The sequence below is a fragment of the Trachypithecus francoisi genome, unplaced genomic scaffold (genome assembly GCF_009764315.1).
Source record: "Trachypithecus francoisi isolate TF-2019V2 unplaced genomic scaffold, Tfra_2.0 Lachesis_group5, whole genome shotgun sequence".
Classification (NCBI taxonomy): domain Eukaryota; kingdom Metazoa; phylum Chordata; class Mammalia; order Primates; family Cercopithecidae; genus Trachypithecus; species Trachypithecus francoisi.
The window spans coordinates 40,009,023-40,021,365 of record NW_022681470.1 but is presented as its reverse complement, the minus strand read 5'-3'; the positions used below and the strand labels follow the sequence as shown (position 1 = coordinate 40,021,365).

Here is a 12,343-nt window from a genome sequence, read left to right as displayed (position 1 = left end):
GGCCAGGTCTTTCCTGCAACCAGCCTGAGTCCCAGGATCTCACTATGGATTACTGCCTCATACAGAGCACCTGGGATTAGGAGCCAGCTGGTGGGGGGAATCGCTGGGGCCCTGTGCCTCTCTCAAAGTCAAAACAAAGAGAAGGGACCCAGAGCAGAGTATGGAGTCCAGTGAGATTTGGGCGCTCAGTGGTTTTTTAGTGTTTTTTTTTTTTTTTTTTTTTGGTAAAAGCTTAGTTTTTAAGGGCAGAGCAGGAAGAAGGTCATCAACATTTGTCAAATATCCCTTTTCCATAATTACACTCAGACGATTAATCCCTTAGTTGGCAAGGGACTCTCTCTGCTGTTTGTAGGGCCACAGTTCGCACAGACCTATCACAGCGTTCTCCAGTGACAGCTGGCTTGCAGACACAGCGGCCCGCGTCACAGGGCCCTGCGATGCCAGCTGGGTCACAGTCACACTTGGAGTCTCTGGGAAAGAAGAAAAAGAAAATTAGGGACATGTTTCCAAACGCTTCACAAGTAGCACATAAAAATCAACTGCTCATGAGCAAACATCACTAAGCTGGGCAAGTCCTTCTTCAATGAGGTTTCTCCTAGCCATCCTCACCTGTGCGGACCTCTCTCACACAGCTGAGGACACACTTGCCTCCACCAGTGCTCCTCAGAGTGTACTTGGTGGGTGGCAGCTGGGCCGAGAACTGTCAGCCACTCCTAAAGAGAGCAGGGGTTTGTGCCAGAATGTAAACCAGGTTCATCACTCAACTGTTTAGTTTACTTTGGTTGACTGTTTGACTCTGTTTACATTTTTTAAAAAAATTATCATTTGTTTCCCTATTGTTTAATTCAATGATGTCTGCTTTTTATCATGATTAATTCCATCTACCTGCTATTTTATTCCATTCAGTTCTTTCTGTTGGTAATTCCTCAAATGAGATGTAATTCGTATGCCATGCAATTCACCCATTTAAAATGTACAATCCAATGGTTTTTAGCTGATTCTCAGAATTGTACAGTCATCACCATCAATATTAATTTTTAGAACATTTTGATCATTCTGGAAAGAAATCCTGTGTCCTTTAGCAGTTGTTTCCCCGACCCTGCCACATCTCCTCCCTCCAGTCCCACTTCCAGCCCTTGGCAGCCACCAGTCTACTTTCTGTCTCTCCAGACTTGCCTATTCTAGACATTTCCTATAAATGGAATTATACCGTATGTGGGCTTTCGTGACTGGCTTCTTTCACTTAGCACGATGCTTTTGAGGCTCATCCATGTCATGGCATGTGTCAGTACATAAATTCTTTTTGGTGACGGAATACATATATTCTTTTTGGTTACTGTTTTCACTTTTCAGCTATTATGAGTAATATTGCTATGAATGTGTGTGTACAAGTTTTTGTGCAGATATCTACCTTCTCATTTCTCTTGGATGTATACCTAAGAGTGGAATTGCTGGGATTGCTGGGTTTAATGGACTTTTATTTGTTTGTCTGTGGCAAGATTTTCTCAATGAAGGTATCAGGGTTTTCACTGAATTCTGGCACAATCTCCCTATCTCGTCCACTCCTGCTTCTGTCACCCACTTGGTACGCAGTCATGTGTTTTATCTCATTGCTCAAAAACTAAGTTTACTGTTTCTTCTCTACTGATCTGTTCCTCCTCTGCCTGCCCTATGACCCCACCCAAATCCTGCCTAAACCTGGAGCACCCTTGACCCCTCCCTCTCCCTCACATTCCTCATCCACTCACATGCCAAGTCTAGCAATGCTTATGGCTGGAATTTCTTTGCCAGTCTTTATCTTTGAATTCTCACGGCCTCCTTCCTCCTTAACTCCCTCTCTACTGCTTATCTGGACCATTTGACAAACACATATTCAGCATCTACTGGGTGCTCAGAACCAGGGATGCTAAGAGAAATAGGAGCAGTCCCCATTCCACAGGAGTCCTGTGCCAGGGCAGCAAGCACAGGGACAGCTGCAGATGCACTGGACACCCTCGAGGTGCCTCTTCCCACTCCAGGGCATGGGGACACAGAAGCAAACAAGACAGAGCCACAGGGGGCTTACATTTTAATGGTAGAAATGGACAAACATGAATAGAAAATAAGATATGGAGTGAAACAGCAGAGTGAGAACACAGAGGGGTGGGACTGGTGCAGGAAGGCCTCTGTGAGGAGATAGTGGGGTGGGGATGGAGCAGGAGGCACTGCACGGCTTTGGGGAAGGCAGAGCGCTCCAGGGTGTGCCAAGGTCACATGCACTTGGCTCTTTGAAGAAGGGAAAGAAGGCTGGTGTGACTTCCCTGTGGAGTGCAGGGAGCAGGGAGGAAAGTGGTAAGAAACCAAGCAGGCACCTAGGCTGAGGGTGGAGAGGGAGGAGGACCTTGAAGGATCTTGATAAGTTTTATCTCATTCTGAATTGGGCCAGGGAGGCGGAGCTAACAGAGGGTTATATTTTAAAAGGGTTACAAAGGAGGAGTGGGGCAGGGGTGATCTCTGAAGAACATCTGAAAGGGTCAGGGAAAGCTGGACCAGAACAAATGCTAAGAGAGTATGAGAACTGGGGACCTTGACAAATGGGACAATGCAGTGTGGCTGGAGGGCAGTTCCTGTCCCAGCAAGGAGCCAGCAAAGTGGGCAATGGGACGCGCCTCCTCTGTGAGAGCCTTGCTAGCCAGTGCCCCGCGCTTCACTGCCAAGCCCCCACCAAGCCATCCCAACACTTGCCAGCTCTGCATCTCTGCAGATTGGTTATGTGATATTTAATGCATACTCACTCATCTTCCAAAAAAAATTTGAGCAGGGATACAGGACATTCCAAACTAAAGGGGATCAAGATTATGCAGAAAAGTTCTACCCAAATTCACTGGGGCCAAAATGAGTCCCAGGTTACTTGAAGGACTCGTTGCCTCCCTTCATCTAGAGGGAAGCCATTGCCAGAGAGAAGGACATGGACTCTGGACCCAAAACTCTGAGCTTAAGCATTAGGTCCAGCCTCACCAGTAACATCAGGCAAATTAACCTCATATTGTTTAAGTTTCTTATCTTTGAAATGCATATAATGATAATCCCAGCCTCTTAGGGGTATTGTGAGGATTAAAGTAGATAGCCCACATGATGTACTCTCAAAGCAGTGTTTGGCACAGGGTAGGGGCTCAGTAAATACAAGTGGTTGCTAAGGTTTCTATAATTGTCATCACTGAGGTAGTGACAGCAATGGTGGGATGCAGATGCTCACAGCAGTCTCTGGTCTTGGGTGCACCCCGCATCCGTGAGCATGTGGAAGCCTGGCAGACATCGGTCGCATCTGGCTCCTGTCACACCCGGTTTACAGCTGCACCGTCCGGAGTTGTCACATCGAGCACTAAGAGAACCTGAAGCCCACAAGGTAGGGGAAAGGAAAGAAGAAGAGGAACTATTTAATGTATGCGGCATTGGAAGCAACTATCACCCTATGGGTGCTCCGTAAACACGAAGTAAGAAGCACCATCTGCTGCCTTTAACAGTCACTTCACATCGTCTGCGTATTCTTCCACCCACCGGCGACGGTGCTGACAGCCGAGGATGTCTTCCACAGGGAGAAGAATTAAATTACTCATAAAAGCATTTGTCTCTGTCTGTCTGCTCTGATTGTGACAGTAGGTAGCATATAGCTCACTGCTTTTTAAAAGAAGTCCATCAAATCTTTAAGATCTCAAGGAAGATTTGTGAATGAGCACATTGGCCTCCTAGAAGAGAGTTCGTATCTGAAAGTGAGCAGCAGTCTCTCTTATCCCTGGCAGGCAAAGCCATCTTTTAAGAGTCAGTGCTTATACGGTATGATTTTTATGAGCTTAAAAAGGGCTATTAACCAAAAATATTCACCTGCCAGGAGTGCTGGAAAGTATCCCCTGTGGTGCGCCTCCCGGCGGGATGTACCCTGTGTGCCTTTCCTAGGGGACTGTACTTGTCTTACGATACCACTTTTTACAGATATGCTCCTAGTTGTAAATAGGTCCTCTCAGATTGCTCATGAAAAACTCAGGGCAACAAAATGTGTCCATGTGGGATGCCACCAGGTCTCACCACCTGCCCTTCCACACTCACTCCCTTTCCAGCCTCCACCTTCTCTCCCCTGGGCCCTGCCTCACACTCTCCTTCCTGCCTCCATCCTTGCCTCTCCATACTCCACAGAGAAGGCAGGATGTTCTTTAAAAATGTAATTCAGATATTTAGGTCCTCCAGTGCCCCGCCTCCCCCAAGCAGAATAAGATGCCGACTCTGTATCGTGGCCTGCAAGACCCTACCTCTCTTACCTCATCTCCTACCCTCCTTCACTAGGTTCCAGCGACCCAACTCTCTTGGTTGGGGCAAAGTGCTAAGCAGCTTCCCTCAAGGTGTTTGCACTTGCTGCTCCCTCAGTCTGGAATGCTCTTTCCTCAAACTTCCCCTAGTTGGCACATTCTCAGCACTCAGGACTTGATTAAATATTACTTTTCTAGAGAAATCTTCTCTGACTCCTGCATCTAAAATCCCATCCCACCCCTACCCCAGTCCTCAGCCCTACTTGACTTAGGATGATCTCACCTTATGTCACCTGCTGTATTCCCACTGCCCAGCATTGTGCCTGACACAAGGCAGGTGCCCAAAAATCTGTCCAACTAATATGTGTATGCCAAGGAGGATTGCTGGGCTGCTGTGGAAGGAGCTGAGAGAAAGCCAAAAGATGAGATGGAAGGCTAGCTAGGTACACCTCAGCTACCTTATAATCCCCCTGAAGTTCAGTGGAATTGTAAAATAATCCGTGTATCTTTTTTTTTTTTTTTTTTTGAGACGAAGTTTTGCTCTTGTTGCCCAGGCTGGCAACCTCCAACTCCTGGGTTCAAGTGATTTTCCTGCCTCAGCCTCCCAAGTAGCTGAGACTACAGGCGTGCACCACCATGCCCAGCTAATTCTGTATTTTTAGTAGAGACGGGGGTTTCTCCCTGTTGGCCAGGCTGGTCTCGAACTCCCAACCTTAGATGATCCACCTGCCTTGGCCTCCCAAAGTGCTGGGATTACAGGCATGAGCCACCGCACCTGGCCATAATCTGGATGTCTTTTTTTTTTTTTTTTTGAGATGGAGTCTTCCTCTGTCGCCAGGCAGTAGTATGATCTCGGCTCACTGCAACTTCTGCCTCCCTGGCTCAAGCAATTCCCCTTCCTCAGTCTCCTGAGCAGCTGGGACTACAGGTGTGTGCCACCATGCCTGATTTGTATTTTAGTAGAGACGGGATTTCACTATGTTGACCAGGCTGGTCTCGAACTCCTGACCTCATGATCCACCTGCCTCAGCCTCCCAAAGTGCTGGGATTATAGCCATGAGCCACTGCGCCTGGCCTGTATCTTAAGTATCTGTAATGATTAGGCTATCCATAGTCTATGAAGCCAAGGGAACATTGACCAGTCTCTACATGTTTGTTTTTTAAATCTATTACCTTTCTCTGAACTTTTAATTCACTAATAGAATTCACATCGATAAAGGTATCAGTTCTGTGTCTATATGAAGACTTTATGCAGCATGTGGAATGTGAAATAAATGAGTCACATTCACAGTTTGAGTCTATGAACATCTACATGTCAACTTTGCAAGGCTTGAAGGAGCGTTCAGTGATAATAGCGTAAATGACATTTTTTGAGCATCTCCTTAGATGTTGAGTTAGGCACTTTATATGTATTAGCTCACGCTATTTAGTAGTGAATTAAAAGTTCACAGCAGAATAACAGATCAATTTCTGCATAATAGGAACTCTCAGAGGTTTAGGCAGGCAGTGATAAGTTCAGACCTGCACTTAGAAAGAGAACTCTAGAACAGTCTGCAGGATGGCTTGGAGAAGGCAAGACGAGCGTGTCTTCTCCCATGCCATGATGGCCTGGATTAGAGGGGTCTCGGTGAGAAGAGAAGGAGGAAAGCATTGTGAGAGCCACTGTGGATATAGAACAAACAGATTTAGATGAATCTTGGGTTAGGAATGACGAGGGAAAGAGGATCTCATTGATGACACTCAGGTCCCCAGAGTGCATGCCTGACTGGACTGTGATGCTATTTACCAAAGCAGGGAAGACAGGAGGAGGAGGACCAAGATCTCAGGTTGAATCATCAAGAGAAGATAATGAGTTTAGTTTGGGATATATGAACTTGAGTCTCTAGGGGCATACAAAGGTGGAAATGCTCATCTGGAGTTCAGAGTCTAGAGATGAAGATCTAGGAGCCTTCAACACACAGGCTGAATAGGAAGCCATAGTAAATGTGAGATCAGTCCAGAAGTAGATGGAGAGAGGAGGGGAAGTGGTAAGGACAGAGATAGAGCCCATCTATTAAGAGAGAGGATGATCAGAGAGGGGGAGGTCTCAGGACAGGGTCTAATCAAACAATGAGCAATGGAAGGCAGGGAGGAGAGGTCTAAGGAGGGTGAGGGGAGGAGGAGAGAAGGAAGGTTTTCAGAGCCTAAGGCAAGAGAGCATTTAAATAAAATGAGAACGAAAAGAGGTTATTTGGTTTGATGTTGAGAGACTTCATGCTTATTGCTCTGTGAGTGGTGGGCAGAAGGAAGGAAATTTCCTTTCTGAATAATGCTCTCATAAGTAACATTAAATAGAAGTCCCTTATGATGAAATGTGGTTGTTTTTAACATGAATGGATGCTGATTTGGGTACCAGAAACACATTTTTTCTCCATTCGAATTAATGGTAATTACACTTTCAACTTCAGAAAACTCACCCTGCAGTAGTTTTTCAGAAATGAATTATTTTTATAAAGTGAAGAAAGACGGTCATTTGGGCTTTAACTCTGAATATGACTAACTTATTTCATGTTCCAAAACAATAGCACTGGTTCTTCAAAGTCTCACTCAAAAAAACCCACCTGCCCCAATTCCCACATCATGAACTGTACTTCGGGATTGTGAACAATTGGTTTTAAAGAATAGATGAGGAATAACTTCCTGTTTCAAATTTGTGTCCCAGTAAGCACATTCATGGTTTATGTAGATATAGTCTACATGCATTTGAAGACTCAGGAAGGTATTAAAAACTGATTAATATTTAAAATTGAGGGCTGAGCATGGTGGCTCATACTTGTAATACTAGCAGTTAGGGGAGGCTGAGGCAGGAGGATTGCTTGAGCCCAAGAATTTGAGACCAGCCTGGGCAACATAGACCCTGTCTCTACAAAAAAATTAAAAATTAGTCAGGCATGGTAGAACACACCAGTAGTCCCAGCTACTCAGCAGGCTGAGGGAGGAGGAATGCTTGAGCCCAGGAGTTCGAGGCTGCAGTAAGCCCTGATGGAGCCGCTATACTCCAGCCTTGGCCACAGAGTGAGATCTTGTCCCAAAACACCAACAACAAACCCAATAAAAACAAATAAACAAAAAATATAAACGGAGAGAATTTGCCTCCTTTTGAGAACGCTTTTAAAAATATATACACTTGCATTTAAAAACATGTTTTAAATAATTACGGAAATGGTATAGTCTGAATAATACACTCTCAGCATCAAAGATATGTGAAAAATATAAAATTAAGAGAGTAAGTCCAGTATCACATAGACCTCAAAAACTTAGCTGTCATGGGAGGCAAAAACTTGCACACACAGTGAATTTCAAAGTATCTGCAAAAGGTTATCAGGGCTTAAATATGTGGCTGGAAGAGCTGAAGATAACTCAGCCCTGTTGCTGAGTCCACAAAATCATAAACTAAAAATAAGCCTAGTTGCTACATTTACGGGGAATCAATATGAAGTCCAAAATTGGTGACTACTCTGGGGTTTATTAATGCCGTTGGCTTCATTTGACATACGTGTAATGATAGCATTTTTTGTAAGACATGTTCTTTTGCATTTGAAATTGAATATACAACAAACACCCCTGTCAAGTTATTATCTGAAAGTGAAAAATATCCTCTGGCTAATTGGGAGATTGAGAAATCACATAGGGAATTAAACTTGTGCTAGTGGTTTAGTGACGTGTGCAGCTGAGGAGCAGCTGGGGACAGCACATGATGGGAACAGTCTCTGCCACCAATGTGTCTTTCAGCCTCAGCAGTTTGGACCCTGAAAGTTCAGTTTCTTCATCTCTTTAACAGGGGATGTGGGATGTGTTAACACAGGTTGTCAGACTGTTATGAGGACTGAAAAGGACATCATCTATGAAAATGTTTTGGAAAATTATAAAGCATTAGTCAGATCTTAGGAAATAATATCCATCAAGCTTTTTGTGTACACATAAATTGCTTTTGGGCATAGAAAAATGCCATTCGGATTTTTGTTTTCTTTCATATAGAGGGAATAAGAGAACTGTTCTTGGTCAGAAGATCCGGCTTACAACTTTAGTTCTTGCAATCAGTTGCTGAAAGACTTTAGGCCATTCATTAACTGTTCTAGGTCTCAGTTTCCCCACTGTCTTAATAAGAAAAACAACTACATCAATTAACAATTTACGGAGTTGCCTGCCATGTGCTTGTCAAACACCATTTTATCTCCACAGGATCCCATGACATGAATATCATGATCACTCTTTAACAGATGAGGATGCTGGAGCAGCAAGAGGTTAAGGAACCTGCCCAGGGTGACCAAGTGGTGGTGGTCATGTCCAGATTTGCACCCAGGCTGCCTGGCTCCATAACCTACCACTGTACTCTACATTATTACCTTTGATGTCAACGAACCTGGTCCTGAACTCTTACTCTGCCCCTTAGCTCTACAAACTTAGACAAGTTTCTTCCCCTCCCTCCCTAAGTCTCTGCTACATCATTTGTGAAATGGAAAAAAACATAGCCCTCTCTTTATAAAGCTATTTGTGAAGATTGATTAATTACTGGATTAAAAACACCTAGAAAAGTGCCTGGCCCAGGGTTGGCACACAGCACGTGTTAACTATCATATAAGACATAAATCAATATTGGGCTCCACCACTTCCTGCCAAGCTGTTCCCACTGAATCTGGGATATCTATTCCCCAAATAGAAAGAAGGAGCCAGTTTCACTACCACTGGGCAAACAGTAGACTACATGCTGAAACAGAAGAGATGGCATGGTAAATCCTTCTTTCCCATCCTTCTGTGCTAGGCAGCAGGTTCCTGGTCTACCCTGAGACTAATAACCTTGTCTTCAGGCCAGGCTTTCAAGCTGAGCCAATTAAATTTCTAGTTTCATTCTCACTGATCATTCCACTGGGATGACCAAACTCTGGTGACTCACAATGAAGCTGCATGACCTAAGGCAATAGGGGCTCTTCAGAGAGATTAAATGCTGATTAAAATGGAATAATTTGTCTTTTAATTTTGTTATGAAGTTCTTTGATTCATAGGGAGGACTGCTAAGTCCAAAAGATTCTGGATGCAAATTCTACACAACAAAGCTAAACTAATCTGAGTCAAAGCACATTGTAACAGCAACTTAGGTGAATTTGGGGGGTGACTGCTGTGATATGGGTCTATCTCACCACAGGGTCACCCAGTTTTCTATAAGACTCCCAACCCACTCTACCAGCAATTCATGGCTGCACCAGAATCTGCCCATTTTTAGATTCTTTCAATCTGCAGCTATCAATTGGTTGCACAGACCTGCTACACTAAGTCATTGCCATGCAGTAAGGCTGTATGCTTTAAGTGGATCAATATTTATCATAGGATGCTATTAAACACTTTCTAGCAAGAAAAGTTGATAATGCCAAGAAAGATAATAGACAAATGAACCATTAAAAAAAAATCTTATTTCTAGAACCACCTCTCTCCCCCCTTTATATTTACTAACTTGTCTTTACTGTCTGTCTACAATGAATATAACACAGTATGTGTATCTGTGTGCACAGCAAAGACCTACAGTTATATGAATATAGTACTGTGTGGGATACTTTTTAAGAAAAAAAAGCAACTGGTCAGGTGCGGTGGCTCACACCTGTAGTCTCAGCACTTTGGGAGGCTGAGGCGGGTGGATCATGAGGTCAGGCACTCGAACCCCATCTCTACTAAAAATACAAAAAATTAGCTGGGCGTGGTGGCAGATGTCTGTAATCCCAGCTACTCGGGAGGCTAAGGCAGGAGAATTGCTTGAACTTGGGAGGCGGAGGTTGCAGTGAGCCAAGATGGCGCCACCGCACTCCAGCCTGGACAATAGTGCGAGACTCTGTCTCAAAAAAAAAAAAAAAACCTAGCTCTCCTATGAACCAGCCACCCCATTAGGTGTTTCCTATTTGTTATTTTGTTTTATCTTGTTAGCAACCTAATGAAAGACTTTAATTTTCCTATTTACTTGTCTGTCTCCTTTATTAGTACAACTTCATATTGCTAGCACCTAGCACAGCACTAGAAACAGATCTTTCTAATTCCTTATTTTTCAAGAGGTTGGTCAAATGGATGGCTATGGATATGAAGAACTATCCCTCAAAGAGTGCAAGCTTCCTTTGTTAACTGCCTGGAAAAGATTGTCACCTGCCTGGAAAAGTTAATAATGTGACTCTTTGTATTAGAATTCAAGACAACATGCCCTTAAAGTCCCAGCTAGTTCCACCAACCCCTACTTAAGAGAAACATGTTTCCTTTCAGACTGACACTGCTAAAAAGACCAATGTCTGGTGGGTTCCCAGTTGCTCGTGAAGTTGAACATCTCCCTCTTGGCCTACTTGCTTCCCCTGTTTTCTTTCTTTTTTCCTCCCTTGTTCCCTTCCTTCTTCTTTTCCTCGCTCCTTCCTCCCCTCTTGTCTCCCCACTGCTCCATCTCCCTCTCCCTCTTTCCCCCCTTTTCAGCTACCTTTGGAGTTACAATTGCAGGGCAAACAGCGGTCCCTTTCTCTGTGCCGGTAAAAGCCGTCCTTGCACCTCTCGCAGTGAATGCCATCAGTGTTGTCATTGCAGTTGAGGCAGCGGAATCCATTACCAGTTTGTCTGTAAAGTTCCTGATCAAAGATACACTGCCTGGACTTCCCATTGCAATCACAGACTGGGGAGGAAGCATACAAAAGAGATGGTCAGAAAAAACACCTCAGGAACTGTTCTAGCAGGTGTTTATGTTATTATTGATAGAAATTATGCATGAGTACTATATGGTAACCTAAACTCTTTGGGGGAGGAAGGTATGGGAGTGCAAATGGCAGTGAGGGGACCGTGGGGATGCCTGCTCCACTTGAAGGAGATGTACACGGTCCCCTTGCACCAGCAGTGCTGGTGGGCTGCTGCCTGGGAGAACATGGGCTCAGGTTTGCCAGACCGTCCAGTTCCTCGAGAGAAACCCAAACCGTTAAATTACATTTTTATGCGGATATTTCTGATTTAAATTCTTGCAAGGAGTTCATTTCAAAACACTGTAATCCCACAGAGCAAGTCTGTGGGCTCAAGGAGACCTGAGGATGGGCAGCTGTGGACTCAGCACAGCTACTAGCCGACGGTATTGCTGCTCAAGATACACAACAGCCATCCCTCCGGTGCCCGTCAAGGCGAGGAGCGGACGTGACTGTCTGGGTAGATGTCTCCTCCCAAAGCCAGGTGTCCCATGAAGAATGACCTTCCTCAAGTGTCTAAGAAGCTTATCCTGCAGATGTTTCAAAGAGACTCGCAAAGTGACTAACATCTCCATGGGGACCCGAACAGCAAAGGAGGCGATACACGGAAACAGCCAGCATAGGACCCGGCACGCTGAGACACCAAAAAATGTTTCCATCATGGTCTCGGAAAGATGACGGGCCTTCAGGTTAAAAGGAAAGAATCAAATACCAATTCTGCTATTTCCTTGGGCACATCACTTCAATTTTCTGAATCTTGTTTTTTCTTCCATACAGAGTGCATTATCTGCCTCTCTGGATTGTAAAGAGGATCCCTCTGGGAAAAGAATATCAAATGCCTTTGCATATGCAATTTCATCATTCACTCCCATGAAACACGTACTGCCTCAGAAGAGAAACATGCAGCTCGGAAAGGTGAAGTAACTCGATCCAGTGGAGAACTGAGATTTGAACCTCTCTGATGCCAACACCTACCCCCCTTCCCTACGCAGGCTGTCTCTGTTGGCCATGCTGCCATATTGAGAACCTGTTTCTAGGGTGTGACTTACCCATAGTGCTGACAATAAAGTCAATAGATGTGCCATCACCTGCTGAGTGGCTCCCTGTGCAGGCTCTGTGTCAGGCATTGACGATACAAGGGGACTGTGTACATCTTTTTTTTTTTTTTGAGACCAAGTCTCACTCTGTTGCCCAGGCTGGAGTCTGGAGTGCAGTGGGATGATCTCAGCTCTCCGAAACCTCTGCCTCCTGGGTTCAAGTGATTCTCCTGCCTCAGCCTCCCAAGTAGTTGGGATTACAGGTGCACACCACCATGCCCAGCTAATTTTTATA

The 12,343-nt window shown here is 44.7% G+C and overlaps 1 protein-coding gene across 1 annotated transcript in view; it reads right to left on the bottom strand.

The window, feature by feature from the left end:
* LAMC2 (laminin subunit gamma 2) overlaps positions 1-12,343 on the bottom strand; it is a 58,860-nt gene that overhangs the window by 25,689 nt on the left and 20,828 nt on the right. Inside the window, exons 2-4 of the mRNA XM_033195920.1 lie at positions 10,765-10,953; positions 3,236-3,371; positions 372-470 (exon numbers count right to left, since the gene is read on the bottom strand). Coding sequence (XP_033051811.1) covers positions 372-470; positions 3,236-3,371; positions 10,765-10,953 — 424 coding nt within the window. The remainder of the gene's footprint in view (positions 1-371; positions 471-3,235; positions 3,372-10,764; positions 10,954-12,343) is intronic.